General features: G+C 44.3%; 1 protein-coding gene across 1 annotated transcript in view; it reads right to left on the bottom strand.

Moving 5' to 3' along the window:
* The window catches only part of PAPPA (pappalysin 1), a 173628-nt gene that overhangs the window by 135355 nt on the left and 13187 nt on the right, over window positions 1-25086 (bottom strand). Inside the window, exon 2 of the mRNA XM_084219498.1 lies at window positions 11036-12104. Coding sequence (XP_084075624.1) covers window positions 11036-12104 — 1069 coding nt within the window. The remainder of the gene's footprint in view (window positions 1-11035; window positions 12105-25086) is intronic.

Genomic DNA, 25086 nt, shown 5'->3' with positions numbered 1-25086 from the left:
GAATTAGTGAGTGTGTTCTGGGTTTTGGCACTGACACAGTCGTGGTAAAAATGCTGGAGGCAAAAGGGAAGTGATTTTTATAATGCTGTGAACTGTTGCCATCAATCCTTACCCAGAACATTTCTCCTGCTTACTCCAGTGCAGTTCTGTTCTACAGGAGCTTTGCTCTGAGCTATCACCCTTTGTCTCAGGGAGGCTCCCAGCCTCTCATGTTCTCTGGATGGGGAGATCCAAGCCAAAGACCAAGGTCTTTGGGAGTTCAATCTTTCTGAGGACTTCAAAGAGCTTGGGATATGCAGCTTAGTCCAGGCAGAAAGCAGAACATCCATTTGGAACAACATTACGTACTTAAAAATAGGAAATGTGGAATGGTTGTTAAAGAGTACAGCATGATGGGGGAGCCTGATGTGAACTGGGCATGAATTTGGTTTCCTGTTTTTGGGCTCTAAATCCTAGTGGAAGGATCTACCTTTTCCCAGCAATTATAAAGACTTTTAAGATTTAATTCTCTCAATCATGTCTATACCTGCAGTGAACAGATGGCAGGAACAGTTCCCTAAGGAACTGAGAAACAACTACAAATAGCCAGTGCTCATCCTCAGCTCTCAGAGCAGTAAGAGTGACACCTCACAATTTGGGAGGAATCAGCATGAAGGCAAAATAAAACCCCTTAACCAGAAATGCCAAGCCCAAACTTATTCAGGTGTTTTGAATAATATAAGTTTATGCAATTATGACTATTCCTCAGGCATGCCTGTGTTTGCCTCCAGATCCATTTTCAGGGATTGAGGACAGGAATAGAGCATCATCAAGCTCATGGGAAACGGGAGATCACAGAAAAATGTTGTTTTGTACTTGTTCTCAGCCAGTTGTGCAAACCTAAGCAGTTCAGATAGTTTGGAAATATTTCCATTCTCTCTCACACTCACGTGAATCAAACTAAGCTCTGGCTTTTCTGGTGTCTGCCCACATTCCCTAAATGAGTGTAGCACTCTTTATTTACTTGAAATTTGTCACCAGTTAATCTCTCACTGTCTCTCTTCCAATTAAAAAAAATCAAAATAAGTAATTAAGGGAACACAAAGCAATTTAAAGCAAAGCTTTTCAAAGTGTAAAGGGGATTTTGATGCCCACACTCTCCCAACAGTCAGTAGATCTTTTCTCAGCCTGGGATGTAACTCCCCATTGTGTCTTTGGAAGGTGCACAAAAAAAATGTGCAGATGATTACAGGAATGGGTCTATTAATTGATATCATCTGGATTTTATGATATTTAATCAATGTCTGAGTTCTGACTTTAAGAGCAGCTTTAATTGTCTCACTCCTCTCTGCTCTGTGCTCCCAAACCTGTCGTCTTCAATATGCAAATATAATTTGTGAGTCTGACAGGGCCACCAGTCTCATTACATTGTATCATGGAAATTAGAAATGAATCAATAAACAGAGAGGCAAAGTCCTGATCACCTCCCTCCATCCACACATGTGGAATTCTTCACATTTTACCCCTAATCCCATGTCTGATCAAAATGAAATGTCTCCAGGGTCAGGAATGCCTCCGCTTCCTTTTGCTATTTAATCACATCTCAGAAAAGCTGATATTTCATGTCTATGTGTCTTATCTTCATCCTCAGTACACTTTGTGCTGTTTAATGCTGAAGAAATAATTCAGCAACATGTTTGATGTGATGGGGCAGATCCTTAATGGAGGAGAAACGCTGGCATGGCCCAAAGTTACAGATTAAATCCCCTTCTTGGCATATTCATTTTTACTGTGTCTTCCAGCATAACTTCAACATGGAATTTTCCTGACATAAATCCCACAGGTTTCCCTCTTCCCCTCCACACCACACTGCGTAGCTCTGTGTTTTGGTAAATCTCATCTATTAATAGTTGCCCTGTGTGGCTATAAAAAAATACCTCAGTAGTCAAAAGGCAGCCCTTGGTAGGGAGCAGCTGTGGATGCCTGAACACACACAGGACCCAGCATCACACAGCAAAGCCCTTTCTTGGCTCCGTGTCAGAGCAAACCCATTAAATATGGCCATGGAAAGCTAATGGAAAAGGAGCCCCTTCCCTGCAAGAGGGAGAGAGAGACTGGCTCCAGCAGTAGGCTGGAGAGCATCAGGGTATTTCCATTTTCTCACTGACATTTTCTTTTTCCTTTTTTAACTCAGCAAACCCCCTCCCGTGTCTTCCTCACTTCGCCCTTCTGCCAAGTCCCAATAAAATCCTGCACTTAAAGAAATAGGACAAAGACGTCACCGCAGCGAGTAGCAAAGGTTGCAGGGTAAATTTTAAGGTCTACTCTACCTTTTTGTTGTTGTTGTTTGTTTGATTGATTTAACTGATTAAAGCATTTCTGCTCTTCCTGTGCTTTCAGCAGCGTCCTGGGTAACTCAGGGGAAATTCAAACCAACCAGCTGTGATCTGTATTACAAAGTCGAGGCTGGAAATACAACACAAGGATGTTGATGGGGCCATACTGGAGAGGGTGAAAGGAGAGGAATATCATCTCCTGCTGGAGTGACAAACTGCTTTTATGTGTTGGAATGAGAAATACTCAGCTTAGCAAAAGATACAGGGAATTGCTCCTCCACTCTGGTGCTGCAGGGTACCAGTCCCAGCATGGAGCTGCTGCTGGGTGACAAAGAGCCTGTGGCAGGACTTGTCCCCAGATTTCAACTTGAATTTTCACTTGAATAAACTAAAATTGTAGAAAATCCTCAAGAACTTCTGAATTTCAGGGTTATCCATGCAAAATCTACAATGCCACAGTGATGAAGGGAAGGGAAGGGAAGGGAAGGGAAGGGAAGGGAAGGGAAGGGAAGGGAAGGGAAGGGAAGGGAAGGGAAGGGAAGGGAAGGGAAGGGAAGGGAAGGGAAGGGAAGGGAAGGGAAGGGAAGGGAAGGGAAGGGAAGGGAAGGGAAGGGAAGGGAAGGGAAGGGAAGGGAAGGGAAGGGAAGGGAAGGGAAGGGAAGGGAAGGGAAGGGAAGGGAAGGGAAGGGAAGGGAAGGGAAGGGAAGGGAAGGGAAGGGAAGGGAAGGGAAGGGAAGGGAAGGGAAGGGAAGGGAAGGGAAGGGAAGGGAAGGGAAGGGAAGGGAAGGGAAGGGAAGGGAAGGGAAGGGAAGGGAAGGGAAGGGAAGTCAGGCTGGGGCTCTCTACACTCCCAGCACACCTGGCCTGAGGCCAAAGGAACTCACAAGCCCAATGCCACATAAATTCAGTATTTTGCCAATTTCCCTGTAGGCATCTTGCTAAGATAAATTCTCCTTGAAAGCTGATGGGAGTGATTTGAAAAACCAAGAAAATTTTGAGCTGGGAAAGTTGACTGCCACAGCTTCGCAGTGAAGCCCACAATTTATTGACACAACAAGGTTATAGAATGAGAAGCAAATTTATTCTGTATTATCTACTGGCAATGTAGCTCCAAAGATGCATTTTGAGGCAGCAGAAAGAATTTTATTCTCCAAAGCCTTGTAACTCAAGCCTGCTGAAGCTGCCCTCACACAAATCAGCGATGACACATCTTTTCAACATCTACGGCCAAAATTATTTTTAAAAGCATTGCAGGTAATTGCCACTGCTCTCATTCCAAACCACTGCTGTTTCCACTCTTTTACCATCCCTGATGTAACCAACAAGTGTCAACAGCAAACATGGCCTGCCTCTGCAATGACTGAATTAATGGAAATAGTGCATTTCACAACAAGCAGCTCACCCCTGTCAATGGCCACGGCCAGATCTTTAACTGCAATTTACAGGAGATGTTCTGTATTTCCAAGATTTCTTATATACTACTCAAACATCTGGGTACCTTCTAAAATAATTGGTCTGCAAGGTGTGGATTTTATTGATCTTTTTCACTGGGGTGGATTCGCCACAAGAGTCTTTAAAACAATGGTAGGGGAAAAAAAATGCTGAAGCTTGTTCTCCTGAAGAATTTCAGAAAGATCAAATTAGGGCAAACCTTCTAATTTTGGTTTCGGTGGGGTCCCTTTTTAGTAGGGGTCCTTTTAGCAGGGTCCCTCCTTTAAAAGAGAAAGGAAATTAAAAATGAAAAACAGCACTGGGGAGAAGTTAAGCATGTGCTTCAAACTCACACATGCCAGGAAATTTAGAGTTAAAGGTGAAACTCCACCCTAAAGAGTTCCATATTGGAGATATTTCAGTGAACAAACGTAACATGTTCTGAAATACAAAGACCCAGTAGGGTGCACTAGGTATGGAGTTTCAGCCTTCACTCCAAATTTCCTGGCTTTTTGGAGGTTTATTAGAGTTTCATACCCCAAGCATTTAAGTACTCCAAGAAGTTTCCTGCAGCTCACCCTGATCTTTTTGGAAGCTGAGAGCAAGCACTCTGATGGTGCAGCCACCCATCCATTATTAATGAACCCAAAAACAACTTCTTGCAAATTTATGGTAATTTGGAGTGCTGAAATTACATGCAAACTAGGTAGTCTCAGTTGAGTTACCCTGAGAAACTTCAAAATTGCAAATCTACTCCGAACCAGACAGAAGGACAGGATTTCATTGACCCCAGCAGAGCACATGCTCCTAATCTTCCTCCACAGTGTGTGGGTGCTGGAGCTCTGCTCCAGCTGCAATGGAGCAATCTCACAATTGCTCCTGACAGCAGTGGTTTGTATTCCTGCTCTAAACACTCTCTTGTGTTAGGGGGTAGGGTTGTATCCATCCTACTTCCCAATGAATCTGCCTCTAAGAGAGGAAACATGACAGTGGCTGTCAGCATCATGCTTTTTTACAGCAGTTTTCACCAACACCTTGCAAATATTGAAGGGGTTCCTGCATATCTCAGTAGCCCTGCCAGGTCTGTTTGAGGCTCTGTGTCACTGCATCCCCTCAGAACTCTACAGAAATTATGATCAGCATCTTTCTGAAGCCCCTCCATCCTTCTCAAATCACCCACAAACAAAGTTTTAGGAGTATATGATGATTCCAGGGGATGTCTTGACCTACATCTAATGGAGAATAGATCACATATAGTGTGAAATTTGCCCCACCAGTCACTCTGCACAAGCATGCCTTCATGGTGGGCAGGTACAAAAGTGATGGCACAACTCCACAGTGACCCTGGGGTGTTTGAGGGACAATTAATTCACTTCAGTTAAGAGAGATTAACCAAGACATCCACTCAGTTTCACCAGCCTCTGCAAGAAAAAGCCCAGCTGAAATACTCTTTGCCCAGGTCTAGCAATCCATGAGAGGCAAAGTCAAATGTGCCCTGTTTGTGGGTGCTGTGAAAGGAGCACAATGGAGGTGGCTGCTCTGCATTTCACCAAGGACAGCTATTGCTTGCAAGAATTGGGCTAAAATCCCTGTCAGAAAAGAAGTCTGAGGGATAGAATGGGAATTGCAAATGTAAGAATTGCACCTGGTTAGGCTTGCCACAGAACTGTACTATGCATCTTTTTCAGAAAGCTGTATCCTCCTGAATTTATACAGGAGGTTCAGCTCACGGTAATTAAAAACCCAAAGGTCACCCCACAACCAGAGCTGAAGAGAGGTTTTACACAAATGGCTGTGAGAGAAAACCAGGGGGATTAATACAAGGCCCCACAGCATTGAAGGAGGACTGTTGGACATGATCAAACTGTGGGTCTGTGTGAGAGGTGCTACAATTTGAATTGATCAGCAAAGAGAATAAACCAGCTCATACCCATGGCCACATTGTGGATTGTGGGAAGGGATGAGCTCCACCTCATTTGCTTAACCAGAGCCTGGTAAGGTGTTGCTGGAAAGCATCCATGGGGCAGCTGATCCTAGAGGATGTGGTGTTGCCCAGCAACAAGGGGCAAATTCAATCCCTGTCCATTCTGCAGACTCTGCACTTGCAAATCTTCCACGTGATGTTTCAGAGACAAACAGGTCTGCATCAGCGCTGGGGGTGTAATAATACTTTAATCTGTTGTCTCCCATAGGGATTCTTAATGATCTCTGGTAGTTTACTCCATAGATTTTATAGGCCCCCTTCATCCCAAGCATCCTGCAGTTTGACCAGACAGTGATCTTTTTTCCTTAATGGATAACATCCATGAAAGAAACCATGAGTTCTATGAGTCTTGGCGAAAAAATGTTTCTTGAAAAAAGCTGTTGGAAAAGTTGACTGTGGGTCAAGCTAAATTGAGCAAACTCCTACTGTTTCTAGGGTGTGGAATCGTATAGAAATAGTTTCTTTAGCACTGCAGTCCTGTCTGTATCAGAATTCAATACTAGACTTATAAATGTCAGTTGCTAGCATGGGAACAGATGCAACTCCTCCCAGCTGATTAACATCCCTGACATCTGGAACAGAGGACAGAATAAACAGAGAGAACAGAGGATTTCCTGTTGGGACTTGGCTTTTGGGTGACAACTACCAAGATACAGCAGCTCCGTCCTTGACAGCATTACTCTTCGCCTCCTAAACAGCCCTGGAGCTGCTAATTAAAGAACTGGACATTTAACACTGAATCCCTAGACAAAAACTCAGGTATTTGCTATATGTCTGTCTGATACCTATGTGAATGCAGGCATCCTTGATGTCAAGAGCTGCACAATGGTCTCTTCGAGGCAGGGGATTAAGTTCTCAAGCTCCCGGAACTGAAGAGCTTTGAAGAATTTCTTCTGTTCTTTTTAGTGTTTAGGATTAAGTGGAAATTAGTGCTTTATTGGGAATCAAGGAGTGTTTCTTACAACTTCAGCTCCTGAAAAAGGGCATTCAGTGTGCCTCCCTCCTCCAGAGTAAGCTGACCATATTTTTCAAGTGCATCTCATGAAGAGATTTCCAGCAGAAGAGAAGTAAAAGAGGTTGAGCTGGTACTCCATAGAAGAGCCCTGAAGTGCAGCTCAGTCACCTGTCTGAGGCTGCCCTGGGCTATGGATTAGCCACCACCTCCTCCTCCTCCTCCTCCTGATGCTACTGCTTTGGCCCACATGCCCTAGCCCAGTGTGCCCACACACAGCTCTGTCACACCCACTGCTGCTCAAAACCACTGTGGAAATTCCTACAAATGGGTCAGGCATGTATTTTAAATCTAATTTATGTATGCCTGGGATGTGGTGTGACACGATATGAACAGAGCTGAACTGTCCAATACAAGTGCTAGAAAAGGACACAGAGGCTCCAGCTCTCAGGGAGGGCTGGAAGTGGATGATCTTTAGGGTTCCTTCCAACCCAAATCATTCTGTGGTTCTGTGATTCCTTGGTTTGGTGCCAACTTGAGTTTGCTGCAAATGGACCAGAGCTTGTGCAGCTCATCCTGCCCCTCTTTCAGGCAGAAATTAAGGGCTGTGAGCCTTTGGGGCACACATGTAGATGTTGAGAAAGCCTGTCCCCAGGACAGCTATTCTGGGGTGATTTCCAGCAACTCTTTGCTAGACCATATGGATCAAGGGAGCTTGAAGAGACTCCAGTACTTTTACTGCTTCAGGAATTTCATCAACGTTTTCCTAAGAAGGCACCGAGGGGAATGCTTCCTTATCTGTCCATGGAATCCTGTGGTGAAGCCTGATGTGCAAGCCCAATATTACATAAAAGGAACGTCTCAGTTAACCATAGGATGGTGCAAGAACTCACCACATCAAATGGCATTTACCGAGCATGGTTTCCTATGATCCCTTGCTGCTTCTTTCAAGTTCTTTGAAAAGCAGCCATGGTAGGTGTCATGAGCTCAAAGTCTTCCCTGTTTTGTAACCAGCAATATACCAAATAACACAAAGAATGAGTCTTTCTGGCAAGGGTGTTTATTCTTGCTCCTTCCCTTTTGTATTGGGCCAAACTGTATGATCTTAGCATGTTCTAATTTCCCGGAATTGCAGAAAAGCAGAACAATATTTGTAAACCTTCTGCTGGGACAAAATACATTTTGTCCCACTCTCATGAAATTAATGAAAAGAAGTGAGGCAGATATTCTTGGATAAAGCCTGCTGTGTGGCTAATGATAACCAGTCCTTTGTTTTTTCCCTGCAGGCTATTAAAAAAGAGGAGAGATGATCTAGTTGGTACCACAATGTTTACAGCTTTTCTGCTGAGCAGAATTCCCATTATTACTGCTGTCCCCTCTGACAAACTTAAATCTCTGCCACCTCACTATGGCATGGAACATCAGCTTTTTGGAGTTAAATATTTTTGGAGAGGTGCCACAAAGACAGGCAGGAAACAGAAAAGAAACCAACCAGCTGTGCTGGGATCAGCTCTGAAGCCACCACAGTTTTACCACCCCAGTGACTGAATGACACCATCAAAGTACCTGAGCCCTTTGTCCCAGGTGCCCAAAAGGATCACAAGAAAATTGTAACACAGATCAGAGGTGTCTTGGAATTGTTCCAGTGGTATCACTTAGTCACAAAGCACCCACAGTGTTTTTTGTATCAAGGCTCAGAGCAACTCTGCCCCAGGATGGAGCTTCATGGACTGGGACTCGTAATAAGAAGAAGGAAAGTGGCTGGGAAGAGATAAATCATCTTTTGGGGATAAAGAGGCACTGAGGAGGGTTCCTGTTTATTACAGCATTAACCAAGCATTAGCACTTTTTGGTTGGTTCCAGAGGACAGAATTATTTCATGAATAAGCTCTGCCTGGTGAACAGCTGGCTGCAACTGCTGACACTGAGGGTGTGAAGGAACAAATCCCAGTACCAAGGAAGACTCTAAAAAGTCTTTATAAATAAAGTTCAGGAAAATTTTTGTTGGTACCATTTCATCTTTTTTCCCTCCCTTTCCTCACCAGATTGAAGGATCTTTGCCCTTTCTTCTGCTGTTTTTGGACTGAACTTTGGTGGAGGAAATACCTGAAATGAGATGTGAATTCTCCATGGCTGCAACATCTTCACTGCTGTGGTGCAAGGTCTGCACCAGAGGGGCCTGAGGACTCTTGGCCAATGCAAGCAATGACAAGAGGGGCTGGGGAATGCAAAATGGGCCCAGATGGTGCCAACCAAATTTTTACTTTGTCACTAATTGACATGGAAATCTCTCTCTCAGGGGATGAGGCTAACAGCAATACCAAAGCCAAACACAGGGTTTGAATCTTCACCCTTGTAGTCAGTAAAGGCTTTGCTGCCAAAATCACTGCCCTAAACCTGTGTTTGTTAACCTAAATTCCCAAAGCAGTGTGAGTCAGGCTTACAAACTTCAGTGATAAATCCACAGGCCTAATTGCTCTATTTTGCCTTGCTGGGTACAAACACTCATCACAGCAGTGAGTTTGGGCTCAGCCAAAGCACATCAGCCACCAAATAAAGGCTCCAGAGACATGGAATTTTGGAATTTCTCCTACTGCCCTTTGTGGTTTCATTGCCAATGATCAATGCTGCAATACCATGTCTGTGCAAGGGTAGATAAATTAAATCTGTCTGTTACCAAAAAAAAAAAATCTTTGCATCATCTTTGGATTTTCTGAGGCTCTAGACTGTGAAAGAGGATCTTCAGGCCTCCCCTACTCTTTCAGGTCAAGAGGAGGTTTTTCTCAAGTCAAAATGAACCTATAGAAGATCTGTGAGATCAAGACCATGAGATCTAAGTCCTCCAGACAAGCTCAGCCAGGTGGTTGTCTCCAAATTGTATTATGCTGGTCACAGAACAAGAGATAAAAGGGCACTACCAGATTAAAAATAATGTATTTTTTTCCTAAAAATTGTATTAGTTGCTACAGCTAACACCTTGAACTCTCAGAACTACAGTGTTAAAGCAATCCAATTTGCATTATGCCTTTGATGATATTTGCTTAGTTGAATTCCTCTGCATTTGAACAGTATTAAAAATTGCTATTTTTCCTTTCAATGTTTTCAAGCATTAATATTTAAAGAACTTCCTCATTTGAGCTTTGTTCACTGGTAAGTGACTGAAGTCAAACTGAGCTAGAAGGATTTTTTAAACAACAACCTTGCTGGAGTAAAAAAATAAAGGCTTTTCTTTCCAACTTAATTATGTGTATTTAAAGCTCCAGTAGAGCTGATAATGTTGTTTAAAAATTTCTCTCTATTAAGGAAGCTATAAATATAGCCTGAATTGCTGCAATGGAAGGGACTCCTGAAGAGCTTGTACTTTCCTCCTTTACCTGAACTTTAGTGTTGGGTATTTTGACCATTTAGAAGTTTACCCTTTATCGCTCCATGAATTGCCCTAAAAAAGCTGTAACATGGAATTCAGACAACAGAATTTCAGCTTTATTCTTCACCTTTTCTGTGCTTATACTTCTAACTCATTCACAAGAAACACCTTATTACTTTAACATGCTAACTTGTCTGAATTTGGAGTAATTGTAGGTACATGGTACCCAGCTGATGCAAGTTATTTGACCATGCCACTCCTCAAACTGCAGCCCAAGGAAGCCTGAGCTGAGGAGCTAAGGATTTTATGAGCTCACATCTACCCACAGAAAGCTGCCCTGCAATGAAGTGGCATTACCCCTGTTCTCATTCATATGTAGAAAGGGACACAGAAGAGTTTCATTACCCACCCAGAGTGTGCAACAGGAGCCTGGTACCCACCTCCCTCCTCACAGCCCCCAGACTCAGCTGCACCTCCACAGTAGAGCCCAGAGAGCTGTACACAGCAGTAAGAGTATGGAGTTACCTACCTACCTTCAAAGTGCTACAGAATTAAAGTCTACCTAAGAGCATTCATGTTCTGTTTCATGCCTGAGGGCCTTTTCTCTCTCCAAATACACATGAGCTTTCTGTGACATCTAATCCCCACTCCTCAGAGTCTGGAGTTAAAATAAACTGTGCACTGTTACAATGTGCTGCTCATAGCCAGCAACTAATGGGTCCCTCAAAATTGGCTGTTTCAGTCTTCAGCACAGATTTTCCTTAGCCTGGCTGGAGAATACCAGTTCAGGGGTAAGACACTGCTGAGACCATAACTGAGACTGCATTTGGAGAACTGCAATGTGAGCCAAACACTGAGAAAAAAAAAATAAATTCATTAAACTCCAAGGCCCGTAATAGCAATAAGGAAAAGCTTCAACAGCCCAGCAAGATGATCGATACCCAGACAGATATTCATCAATACGATCATAAAAAGAAACTGCCTACCTGTAAGGAGAATACGGGTCAAAGCAGGTCTTGGTGACTTCTGTTATCTCTGGGTTGCAGCACTCCCCCCCATCGAAGTTGTACCTCTCGTAATTACAATCCATGTCACACACCCCATTCTGCTTCTTCTTGTTGAAGAGCGTGTGGCGGACGTGCCGGCAGTCGCCGCCGTCGTAGCCCGTCAGGGTGTGGTTGCACTCGGGGTCACAGTTCTCGTCCCCAATCTTGCTGATGTCGCAGTTGGCCAGGATGAGCCGGTGGCGAAGGGAAGAGTTCTTCACCTCCAGCACCTCCAGCTCCCAGGTGATGTTGTAGCGGCTGAAAGCCTCGTTCAGGTGCTGGTGCTGGAACTCGATCTGCTGCTGGCTGACGGTGGGGTTCTGGTGTTTGTCGTCGTACAGGTTCACCACGCGGTAGCGCACGGTTTTGTTGCGGCGGAACCTGGGCAGTTTGTTGTAGCTGGAGATGACGTCCGTGTTGTCGCACACCGTCTGCCCGCAGAGAGGGGGCTCCAGGCTGGTGTCCAGCAAATAGCCGTGGTGGTAGCTGAACTTGGTCTGAGGGCTGCTGCCATCCTTCATGGGAGACCAGGTGCTTTTCACATTCAGTAAACTGTCTTGAAGAACGAGCTGAGGTAGGGGCGTGTCTTGCCTGTGAATCGCCTGCTCCATGTCCAACAAGATCTCCTTTTGAGACCGGGCTGTCCTCCAGAGGCTGAAGTGCTCCACGTAACCCCGATAATTCTGGTTCAGGGCGTTTCCTCCCAGCATGAGCACCTTGCACTTCAAGGTCAGCAGACTGAAGATGCTGCCCACTTGCTCTCCGCTTGTGGCCACCTGGGCACCGTTGACGTAGAGTCTCATCAGGCGCCCGTCGTAGGTGGCAGCCAGGTGCACCCACTGGTTGGGGAGGTAGCTGCGGTGTGCTGCAATGGTGGTGACTTTGCGAGCACGGTCCGTCTTCAGGGAGAAGAAATAGCGGGGGTCTCTGTTCCCCTGGTCACTGACGGTGTTAATCCCCAGGACCCAGCCTCGGTCACGGGAGGTGTAAGAACATTTGTCATACAGTCCTACGTGCCCCCAAAAGAGAAATATGAATAAATAAGGATGACAGAGTGAAGGCGTTAGTCTTTAAATTGTGTAAATATATCTCTCTAAATGTATATACACACACTCACCTACATCTGTTAGATGGTTAGTGCACAAGGAAGACTTTAAATAAGACTTTAAATCATCTAGTGCACCATTGTGGGAGGTCATGTCAAGACTTCCTATTAAAGGTAAAGATTTGCCAGTGGCGTGTACAAATGGGATTCCCTTTTCCTGACCAAAGTCCAACACTTTTCTGCAAATTCCTATCAGCAAAACATTGGACTGTGCATTCGGTACTTCCCTTCCCTCAAGCCATTCATCAGTGGTTGAAAACAAAAACAGTCTTGAGAACCAATCCCTGCTGATGTCACTCATCCCTCATACCCCTGAACTGTGTGTCTAATAAGGTCCAGAAGGGAAATATATACAAAATCTAAATTCTGCACACTTTGAGAAACACTGAGCAGCTGCAGTCACCTTAAGTTCAAGCATGCAAATCCTACAGAGAGTGAATGGGATGTGTTCAGGCTGCCTTCAAAGTCATACCCAATAAAAGCCAGTGGGCACATGGCATACACTGGTATACACCACACTGGGGAAGGGCAAGAAATACACACAGATGGACATGCCCAAAAAGATGGACATTCAGAAAGGTTCCTGCCCCCTCACAGGCACACTTCCTAACACCCCAATGCACCATGGAAAGATTTCTCTCCCAAAGGGTAGATCCATACTTAGAGCTCTCTCACCCAGCCCTCAGACAGCTCCAAGCAATGGACAGAGCCCACTCCTCCCCAGTTTGGGACACAAGCAAGTTAAAGACAGACATTTCCATCCTTCAGTCCTCAAAGGCCAAGGGCTGTAGGGACACCCCTCACCAAAAACAAAATCATTGGAGCTTTCAGCACCAAATGGCCTTTCTACTATCAGCACATAGAAAACAATCCTTCCCCAGAGCCTCCACTTCCAAAAGCCTAAAGGAAAATCATAAATCTCTGACAGTTCAGTCCTCGTGAAAAGACTAAATATCCCCTTACCTCACCCCTGCACCCTCACCCTCCCCTCACTACAACCAAATAACATCTTCTGCTTCTGACTAAGTTGCTCGAGAGCCATCTGTTAACAATCACTCATTAACAGCGCAGTCTTGTCTAGTATCAACAGAGCAAAGGTTACAGGAGCATTCACTGTATTTTTCCTCCCCTCTCCCAGCACCCACCTTCTCCCCTTCTCCTCACACCCTGCCCCTCTGCACCTCCTCCCCCTGTAAAAAAAACTCTTCTGATGGGAAAGTTAAAAACATTTAAACGGGCCTTTTTTCTGCACGCTGGTATTTTGCTAGGGATTCTGAGCTCCCCCTTTTCCTGTTTCCTTTGGAAGAGAGATCCCAGAGTTCGGAAGGTAATGTGTTTATTCATCTGTAGGGTGCACTCAGTTCAAAACCTTTTCAAGACCAGCTTCTGGTTTATACTGCTACTTCTGATCATGAGAAAGGAGAGGAGGAGAACCAGGCAAGGAAAAAAGAAATGTGCTTACAGAAAAAAATGGCATTTGCTGGGATGGGTATTTACCCCAGGAACTTGTGATACGAGAGCCAAAGCCACCAATAACTTTCTGGAATCTGTTTTTGAAGCATTTTTAAGTTTTTCTTTAGGAAATAAATGCTTTTACATAGCATTCATTTTCAGATGGATGAGAGCCCATAAAAGTCTGTATTTTTATGCATCTCAAATGAAGGTATTGTCCAGTGATAGTGGGTGGATAATACTGCAATGAATAAGAAGACAGCTGGCAAGACAAGTCTCTCTCCCAAATAAGTCATAAAAATCTCAGCTTATTGTAATAAGACCATTAGAGCTGATCAGGCATTTTGTAAGAGAGTTTTTGCCTGCCAGGAAATGCCAGCATGGTGAGAGAAGAAAAAATGATGCAGAAATGGGCTTGTCCCAACAAATCCCTCTGAGAATCTGCATGTCTTCAACATGGCCAGGGGAACCCCAGGGACTCCCTGGGCTGTTTTGACTGAGGCACAGAAGGACAAATCATCCCTGCCACAATCCCCACCATCTCCAGCCTCATTTGCCATCTCCAGTGAGCAAATCCTCCAGGTCTGTGGATCACAAAGCAGCTGCACACACATAAGCTTCTCCACCTGTTTCTTCAGGCATCCAAGATCCCCACGGTTGGACGGACAGCAGGAAGTCCTGGAACAGGTCTCCAGTTCCAGGAAAGTCCACCAGATAGTTTTTAAGGGTCAATAGTTCTTGCTCTTTACACTGACCAGGGCTAGAAATATTCCCCCCAAAGAACTGAAATTATTGTGGAATGGAAATCCAGTTTCCCAGGCAGCATTTAAAGAACATCTTCCACTCTCTGAAGTGCTGCCTGATGCTGGTGATTGACCTCAGCTGAGCATGAGAAGCTGCTGGAGGAATACTACAGAATAGTAGCAATCCTCCCTTGCCTTTGAGCCTTTAAACCCTGATGTGATGCAACGTGTCTTGAGTCGGGCTCAAACAGCTGCCATCAATTCAAGATTTACAGGGAGCCAAAGAAGGACAGGAAAAGGAAAAATCCAGTGACAATAGGGACACCACTGAACACACCAGTATGAAAGCTGATGAACTAAAACACTCTACTATTCCAGTTCCTTGCATTTTCTAGTTTAGGGCAAAGGTCATTACTGAATCCTTATGCCACGTACAGTATTATTTTCTCAAACTTTTACTGTTGCAGACATCCAACTCTTGATGAAAAGATGGATTGAGCACAAGCCTTTCAGCAGCAAGAGTTTGTTTCATTCTTAAGAGAAATGAAAAAATGTAAAAAAAAGGGACAAGAAACCCACACTCCCTTGTGCTGGGATAAGAAACCCAACTCCCTTGCAAGTTGTACCAGTTCCTTATGACCCTCTTTTGCTTGAATGCTTCACCTATTTTCCCAATCCTTCCCTTTACTTTTGGCTTTGGACTGAGGATCCTCCGGCTAAGGGAGTGTCACTTTTCCGTTTTGTCCCCAGCACAATGAAACTAATTTCAGCTGGGACACTGGATGTCATAATAAAAGAATTTATTACTTCTTCTATGACAACTAATAAGGGCAAAGCCATTGGAAGAGGGACATGTGAAATAATTGCCAGAACTTCTGAAAACTGAATAATTTGATGTTTTCACAATTTATTTCAATTTAGTAAAAGGTTCCATAGCCGTGAGTTATTTCTCAGACATAATTAAGAACATTTTAAACAAGAAGAGGCCTCTTTTACCCCAAACAAGGCTGGTTTTGAGCAAAATCACCGCACATAATGGTTGACACTCCAAATTTCAAGTCAGCTGTGACCACAACCAACATTTACATGAAAAATGTACAGAGTTTCAATTCTCATTTACACTGAGAATTCTTTACAATAATGCAGTAAAGGACATTTTTAGCTACTTAATATCTCTTTACCAACCAAAGAGGCCTCATGGTAAATGAGACACAGCCAATGACTGAAAAACCACAATTTGGCGAATGTGCCTGAAGTTTCTGAGCCAAGAAATGGTGTGAAATAAAACTGATGTTTGTTTTCCCCACAGAAATTAGATTAAAAAAATATGTACAAGTTTCATACAGCAGCAAACTGTTTTCTTCACTTCTGCTTGCCCTGAGTTGCTAGAAAGGGATGGAGCTCCAGCTGAGGAGAACACTGACAGCTCTTCTTACTCCTTAGTCTGAATGATTTTTTCCCTCTAAAGCTCTTGTTCCTGAAGCCCAAGGGATTGAAATGGAATTTTGTATTTAATTAAAAAGAAAAAAAAAGAAGAGGTGCTAGTTCAGCTTTCCAGCAAGAGGCTCTGGAAGCCTCTCTTCCCCACAAAGGAGTGAGTCACTTCTTGGAGGACTTTGGAGAAGTGCACAGAGGAAGATGCCACATTCCTTTATGCTTGGCCAGAGACAGACTTCAATGGCCCACAAGGCTTCTTCCAGTCCTATGATGTTTGTCCCTTATAGGAAAAGTAAATTCCTAGGCATCAAAAGAGTGGGGAAAGCTGGATAATTCAACTCCAGCAGCTCAAAGCCAAACATGGAAAATGAGAAAGACAGTCTCATTCTTTCCTTTTACAAGCAAAATCTCAGTTCTTTGGCTACTGACCCACAATAGCTCCACCATCCGTGTCCATCTGACCTCTTCCAGCACCCCCTAACCAACGCCAGCATTTATGACCCAGTTTGTTTTCAGGACTTTTCTGGGGATTTAAATAAAGCACATCTCTATGTGGGCTCTGTGCACTGGGTAGGGTTTGGCAGCATGAGCACAGCATGGATCATCAGCAGCTGAACTTGGGGGAGACAGCCCTGGGTGAGGACAGGAGGCATTGCCGTGACTGGGATGGGAGCAGAGGAGCAGAACTCCCAGCTGGAGGCTGCTGGAGCCAGAAGCAGCCCTCTGTGGGCAGAGTTTGACAGAAGAGAGGCTGGAGTAGCCCATACAAGCTGCTGTAACCCACTGTAATGCTATAAATAACATCCTCCAGGGCCTCCTTCTCTCACTTCAGTGCCATTTCTTATGTCTTGATAACAGCAATCTTTGCAGCAATCAACCCAGCCATAGAATGAATGAAGAATTTCATTCTCCATGCAGGAAAAGTTTCCTCTCTTTGCTGAGCAATGGGAAGTGGGGGGAGAGTGAGAGGGGGAAAGGCAAAAGTAAAAGTATAAAAAAACAACAAACCTTGTTATGGTTTCATTTCCAGGAGGGCCAGGTGGGGGAAGGGGAAGAGGGAGCTCAGTTTGACTTTGAACACATCAGGTGCTGCGGAGCCGTCAGAGCCACGCAAGGCAGAACAGAAAACAGTGCCCTGCACTTCTGAAAGTTGGCCGTGCCTGTTTTGCTGGGAGACTCCAACCAGAGGTGACAGGACTCAGTTATGAAAGGGGAATTTAGGTCAACAATCAAAGCTGCAGTCAGGGGGCCCAAGAACAGGGAGCTAAAGGTTGGGGCTGTTTTTTTCTTTAGCATGCTTTAATCGTTCAGTATCAAAGCGCAGAAGAACGCTTGAAAGAGCAAATATTCTACAGGAACCTATAGAAAGCTTTTATCTGTCCAGAGGAAAATAATTAAAACCGACAGATTTGGGTTAAGTATCCCCATGTTCCATGCAATTGGATAAGTCAGTGAAGATCCACTGGAGCAGTTCTTGAGTTCTGCACTGGATATTTCATGGTGTGACGTTGAACCCAATATAGTTTTACAAAGGGGAGAAATAATCTCTCCTTTCCTTTGCTGTGCTTCCCCCAGCCCCGCTTCCTTCCACAACAGTTAAATAATTCAAAGTCCAGAGTACTTAAGGCAACATCTCTGTCTATACCATTTCCAACACAGCTAAGAGGCCTCCTGAGGTCACCCCCTGAGACAAGGAGTGGTTCAAGAAAACCACCTAAGGCTTGCTCAGGTGGCAACGTACTACTTAAAGAGCAAAAAGGGGATGTTTGCTGCTGCTATCAATCTAGCTGAATTCACACCAGGCTTTATCCTTTACAAGCTATGCCAGAGGATTCAGACCTGAGAGAGAAGGAGGGAGTTCTCTTTGTTCTGCTGTGAAAGACAAGAACTTCATCGTGTAGAAATATAGAGTCTAATACAACCATGCCTAATTAACATTGAGAATTTAGCCCAAGGCTCTTTAAAATCAAAATCTTTATATCAGTTTAATTTAGCATCAAATTAAGCATACATTGTGTACTGTTTCTCAAATTCCCAGTCACTCATTTGCTCAATGAGATACCTTGAAGTCTGAAAACAGGGAGGTGAGAACAACTACAGCAGCGAGACATGAATTTATAGTGGCTGGTTAGTTTTGAACATTACATAAATCCTTCCCTGTTGATAACAAAATCATGTGGGCTGCAAGAGAGCAGCCACTGGCATGGACAATCATATTAGTGACACTCCAGTGAGCCTATTGTGGGAATACACCCGCTAACAGTATAGAAGAGCTTACTGCAAATACATCTGGTAGGCTGGGCTTAGTGAGAAATTACAGATTGCGAGGGTTTTGAGGTGTAAGTGAACACACAGCACAGGGCAGGGATGGAGCTGAGTCCTTGCAGTGTTATAACAGGGCCAGCCCAGGGCTGGGAATGGCTTTTCCAAGGGCTCCTTCATCTACAGCCTCAGCGTAAACAAGGGTGAGTGGGGAGGTTTGCTCCTTATCTAGATCTCCTTAAGCATTTCACAATAAAGCTGCAGGACCAGTGGAGACTGGTGCTTGGTGAATAAACTGTTTATGATCTAATAACCAGCTTTAGGCAGCCTTTTAGATGGACAGAAAAATGCACATCCTTCACAAGGGTCAAACTTCAGTCCCCACTAGGAAGTCTGGGATCATGGGAACATTCCAGACAAAGGTAAGGATATTGCAATACCTGCCAAACTATTTATTTCTCCTGCCTTGTTCTGAGAAACAACTGGACATTTTTGGATGAAGCTTGGAAAACCAGTATGTGTCCATGTTGTTAGAGATGGTTTTAACACACACAGGCATAGGGACAGTGAAGATAGTAGAGACAGGCTTCTCTTGGATCCTGCTTGAAGTCAAACTCTGATGTTCCATCAGGGAATCACTGCTATGTGCCACAAATATGGGAGGCTTTGCATCCAGCTTGATTCAGACAAGAATTCAGGTTTTAGGCTGCCAATTTAGACCTTCTAGCACTGCCTTATTAAAAAGTTGAGTTTAGTGTTTATGAAAACCCAGATAGCCTTCAAGCATCAGAATGGAAAGCACTCTGTTTGTTGGTTTGGCTGAAAGGGATCATCATCACACACCTCTGAACTCCCAAGCTTATCTCTGCTCACTGCCCAGCAGAACCAGATTACAAATTAACCCTCCCATTGTACCTGAGGCAGCTGATTCACCTCCAGAGAAATCCTGCATTAGCACCATTCCCACTTGAAAAGCAGGTGTTGCAAAACACATGGATACACATCAGGAGGAATGCATGGAAACCATTCCTCTTTGACAGACACATGCACAGCACACAGACCTGAGAAAAAGGACACGAAGATAAAGGCACAGCAGCAGAAGGGTCACTGGACTCACACAGATTAAGGTACCTGGGAATGTTTGGTGGAACACAAGTCACCACTGCTTCCACATCTCCTCTTCCTCCCTGTGCTGTTTGCCAAACAGTGATTAGCTATCAAAGCTCTACAGGGAAATTTACTCTTGCTCACACTGAGTGGCTTTCCTCCCCTTTGTAAGAGTTAATGCTTGAGAACAACCACAGAGTATCTTCTGTGGAAAGAACAGACACATAATACCATAACTTCCAGGCAATCTAAATGATAAAGAGATATTCCTGGGCTCCTTTTAGAAAACAGCAGAGAGAATTGATCATAAACTGGGTCAAGACAGGTCAGCATACCTCAGAGCAGATCAGATGGCCAGAGCATCCCAGGAGGAAATATCCTCCTGGAAGGATTATTAGGGGCACATCTGTGCCATCAGATGACCGTGCACAATACCCATCAGCTCACGGGGAGTTCAATATGGCATTTCCTTTCAAAATGTGCTTTGTGTCTGACAAGCAGCGCAAGTCAATCAGCTGTGGCAGCGCCCGAGCCCGGAGCGGGGCTGGAAACGCGCCCGACACGCTGCCCTGGACGGCCACAAACACAGGGCTGGGAGAAGTGGAGCCCTGCACTCGAGGTGGCTTGTGGTGCTGATCAAAACACACAGCCAGGATTAAAGGGGGGGACAACAACATGGCTTGTTTTGCCTTTTAGAATTCCCTTGTCTCTGACCTTTACGGCAGCTTTAGGGCAGCGCTGGAACCAGCTGAGCAGTTACTACTCCCAGCTGCAGCCAGGAGAGCTTTTACACCATTGCACAATGCCTGTGTGTTTGCAGGGGGGAGGTTAGGGCTGGAGAACAAAGGAGGAAATCTAGTGGCACCTAAATCAAACATTATGATCAATGAGGGAGTGGGAAGAGAACCTGGGGAGCAGGAACAACCTTACAACCTTTCCAGGATCAGACAGATGGCCAACATCCACATTATTACAGAAACAAAACAAAAACAAAAAAATTCCATGAATGCAAACTAGGGCACCCTGCGAGGAGACTGTAAAAATCACATCATGATAGCTTAGACTTGTCTTTGTAATTGAGGGGCATTTCCACATGAAACAGTTCTAGTTATTTAATTGGATTTTGAGAACATTCTTGGGCAGACACTTTGTGAGTGCAAAACTGAGTAGTTCCAGTGCATTTACGCTGATTTATACCCTGCAAGGACTTTGCCTTGTGAAAATTAAATATCTTATTGTAAAAATATCTTAGATCTTATCCAGACTCAAATATCTTATTGCATCTGGCTTTCCCATATGACTGCATCTTTCCTCTACTAATAGAAACAACTGAGGCATTTATCAACCTTCAAAGAACTGACTCCAAAACAATCCACAGAGGAGGAGGCTGCAATAGCAGTGGGGAGAAGGGAGCTGATCCTGCCTGTTTTCTGCTGTCGCTTATGAAAGGGATCTGGGCCTTCACTAATCCTGGCTATTTCATGCCTCAAATTCCCTGTTCCATACTTGCACACAAGTTCCAAACCCATACACAAACCACAGAGAGATTTCTGCTTTCTAGGAAACGTCCTACTGAAAAAAAAACCTGCCTCTCTAACATGATATAACTATTATAGTATGCATTCCAGATAGGCTGGAGTCACCACATACTAACCTAAGTATAGAATTTTAGAGCTTTATTATTCTGCTCGGTTTGAATCCAATTTCATTTGATTTGGTATGATTTTCCTCCTGGAAATACCTGAGCCTGTATTTCTGCTCTACAAATACCAGTGATCACTTGATCTGTGAGCACAAATAAATAGACATCTAAAAGCAAATTCTCACACAGATACTCATGACGTCTTAGAAGTGCACAGAAACAAATTCACACCTATTAAACCGAAGACTGTAGCTGTGAAAATTCAGCCTTTATTTCTTAAAGGACAAGATGGGACAGCGATGGGCAAACCTCCAAAAGGTCACAATTCTGCTTCGCTTTCCATAAGTGTTGCCAAAGCTAAATCCTTCTCGAAAGTAATTGACCTTCTCAAGTCTGCAGAACTGGGAGAAAAATGTAAAAGAAACAAGCTACCTTGGAAGATTTTTGGCAATTCTTGTATTTAGCTGAGCAGCAGGAAATATCATATGTCCAACCTTTCTTATGTTATTTCAGCCCTTCTACTTCTGGTTAAATTTGGAAGCAGAGCAATGAAGACTAACAAAATACCATGTACAGGCACGATTTTCTCTGTGTAGGGGCCTATATATACATGTGCACACGGCTTGGAGGGAGCAGACTGGGGCATTTAGAGCACTTGGCTTAAATCTGAGTTTTGAGGAACAATCTCCAGCTGGGGATGGCTCAAATGAAATGAAATCCTGTCTCAGAACACTAATTAGCTTCAACAGGGGTTTGGTCAATGTTTGCTACTCAGCTAAAGTCACAGGAACAGGTCATTCCAGCATCCTGCATCCCCTGGACTGGTGTTCTGCCCTGAGAGTGAGGCAGACCACCCAGCAAAGGGATGACAAGTTAAAGTCACCCCCAACTTATTCTTTGCTTTCTCATCCACTTTGTTTTTAAGGGTCTGCTGTGTTGGCTTCACATTCCTGGCATTGTCAATGGTCTCCCTTCCAGAAGGAAACCTCAACTTTTGCTCACCCAAATCTGTTCTGGAGGTAAACTCTCAGCATCATTGAGGTCAACAATAAAACTCTTACAACCTTCAGTAAGAAAATATTTCATTCTTGTTTTTCAGGTGGTTTTCAGACAGTGCACTGGACTGTTTCAAAGGGGAGAAGTCAAGTCATTGCTCAGCACATCATTCTGGAAAAAGGTGACAATATCTAAACAGGATGAAAAATACCATATGAAACAGAGCCTTACAATTCAACTGCAGTGATGGTGAGGAAACACTGCAATCAGCTGGAATTATTGTGGTGATCAGAAATAGCCTACCAGTGTCAAGGAGAGCTCACAAAAATTAAAAAGAGAGAAATTAAAAGATTTTAAATTAATGTCTTAGTGCTGTTTGTACTTTACTGTTGGCTTCAACCATTTTTCCAGTAATAGCAAAAAAAACCTCAGAATACTCTGACATTAGAAGTTCTTAGACACAATATGGGTGATCACTGAATTAATTTCTCTTTAAAGACCTTGCAGTTTGGAAAAACAATTAGTTCTATATTGAAAGCTATGGTGACAGATATTCCACCACTCTGCTCAGAAAGGTTTTTCAATTACTGACTGCTCTCAAGGCTAAAACACTGCTGAAATACTCTGTTCTAAAGTTGCTTAGTCTCCACTGGATCCACTGGATTCACTTATATCCTCTAGTATTCATTTCCAACCCACAATTATCAGTTTCATATTCCCAAAACACTCATTTAAAGATCATGGTGATCAAGTCACCTCCTAATCTTCTTGAGTCCAACACTTCAAGACTTGTCACAAATCATATAATTATTGTCACCATTGATTGTTTTCTCTCTAAATCCTCTTCCATACAACATCCTTCTTAAACTGCAGACACCAGAATGGGACAAAGTGCTTTGGCAACAGCCACTCTAGTGTCATTACAGGGGTAACACAACATCCCCAGCCCTGTTCAATATCTCCTTGTTTACCCAGCCAACAATGACTCCAAACCTTTGGCCACAGCCCCACATTGGCAGCTCACATTTACATGCTTTATCTATTCCAACAGGCAGTTGCTGCTCCACATTCAGCTTCCAGGTGAAAGATCCTTTCCTCCCATCCATCCTTTGTGTGTGACCTGCTGCCCCTCTCTCTATATGAATGACTTCACATTTGGCTTTACTCTAATGCATAGTTTTCATGTTCTCAGCTTTTGAAAACACCCAACTGAGAGTCCTGTTTTGGTCATTGTTTACCACTCCCTGCACTCTGCAACATCTGCAAATTTTATCAGCACTGATTTTGTTTCCTTGCAGGTTGTTGACAGAAAATATTAACTAGTAAAGAGCCAAGATTGCATTGTGCTGAATAGGAGGGAATGTGGCCAGAGTCACACTGTTCAGGCAATGGCTCTGTTTTTCACCAGGGGAAAATAAATACCTGTGATACTCATGAATACGAGCTTACACAAGTCAAGAGAAAAAAGATGGGACAAATAGATAAGTAGGAGATTGGCAAGATGTGCCCCCTGTCTTTCTGTCTCTTTGGCATTCCACAACTTCAGTCTTCCCTTTACAGCAGCACAGGAACCCAGCACGACCCTGCCCAACAGGGCTCCTTGGCCGAGCATTCCAACCTGTTGGTGCAAAGGAGTGGCATTTGTCATTCACTGCTTCACCCATGAAGCACTGCACTAATGACATTTCCTCTTCCTCACAACAGCATCTCTCTGCAGGCTGCTGAGAGCCAAATCCCACCTTTGGAGATGGAAAGGACAGAGCTGAAGGCACCTCGCAGCAATTGCGGAGCTGCAACTAAAACCCCAAAGCAACTCCTGTGCACTTCCACTCTGCCACAGAAGCAGCAGCTGGAATTAGCAGGAGAGGGAGTCTGCTTCTCTCACACAGGAGTTGCATCACTGCTGAAACAAACACCCTTTCTTTCTCCCCAAGCATCTAATTTATCGCTGAAGGAAATCTCTGTTCTCTTTCCGAAAGCACCAGCCAAAAAGGAACCTCTACCCTTTGCAAGAGCCTCTGTTTTCTCCTCTGCCAACTGGTCTCTGTCCCTCCTTCCCTTATAGAACATCTTGCTGTAATGCTCTGCTAGAATAATGTTCACATAAACCCGTGTGCCTGTTCCAGCCTGTCCTGTCACCAGTGTGTGACAAGTGTCAGAGAAACCCATAAAAGCCAGGCTGTTGGCTCGACAGGGCAAAGGACACCATGTGTTGAACACATTGACAGCTCTCAATAAATAACAGCCCTGCTGAACAGCTGGTTGGATTGCTGGGGTTTGGAAGAATGTTGGCCACATTGCCTACTTGCGTGCGTCCTCCTCGGTGAGGCACTGAAAATCCTGCCTGTGGGGAGAGGAAATACATCACTCCCAGAATATACCAAAGAGGAGTAAAAAAAGAAAGTATCTGAACGCAAGTTAAAACCTCAACTCGAGTTTTGTGACCAGTTTTGGACATACAGAAGTGTGACAGGTTGTTGGTTTGTTGATATAGGTGCAAAAGATGTTCCTCCTGAGGGAATGGATATTTGGGCAGTGGTAGGAAGAACTGTCCTAATCTCACTTCCTTCTTCCCTCTCTCATGGAATACACAACTCCCATTTCATTCAGGCTGAGCACTCTGAGACCACAGAGACTCTTCACAGAGCAGTTTGGCCTTCACAGCGTGAGGCAAAACACAAGGTTTTGGCAAAAAGAATTTTGCTTCTCTGCCTCTACCATCAGTGCTTGAGGCTCAGAGAAGAGTTTGGACCAACATTCAGCCTCCTCCTGCTGCAAGGTCTCTTCCTCCAGGAGTGCAAGTGCTCCCAGCCCACCTTTGCTGCCAAATCCCAGCCCTGCAGAAACCTCTGGAGAAGAAACACGGCCCCCTTGCTGTCTCATTTTGCCTCGGTGAGACACAGCTGCTGGAGCCTGCAGGTGTTTGCAGATGGCCATTTCCCAGTAAAACTGGTGGTATGCCGATGTTTAAAACAAAATAAAATAAACCCCCCCATGCTACAACATCCAGTTGAAGACCACTGCTGTTTGAGCATTGCCTCTGCTGAGACACAGAATGTAAACAGTCTGTTTGATTAAACCATCCCTAGCAAGAGGACTGCAGGGAATTCCAGCCTTTCCCAGCAGAAGATCCTCTGCTCTTCAATAATTCAGAGCTCCTCAAAGGGCAAGAATGAATTGCTCAACTTTCCTGCGAGGAGAAACTGTTGATAGTTATGCTGGAATTCTTGGAGGAAGCTCAGCAGTG

This window comes from Fringilla coelebs, assembly GCF_963513975.1.
Source record: "Fringilla coelebs genome assembly, chromosome: 21".
NCBI lineage: Eukaryota > Metazoa > Chordata > Aves > Passeriformes > Fringillidae > Fringilla > Fringilla coelebs.
Note: the sequence above shows the minus strand (reverse complement) of the source record. Positions and strands in the feature narration are given on the sequence as shown.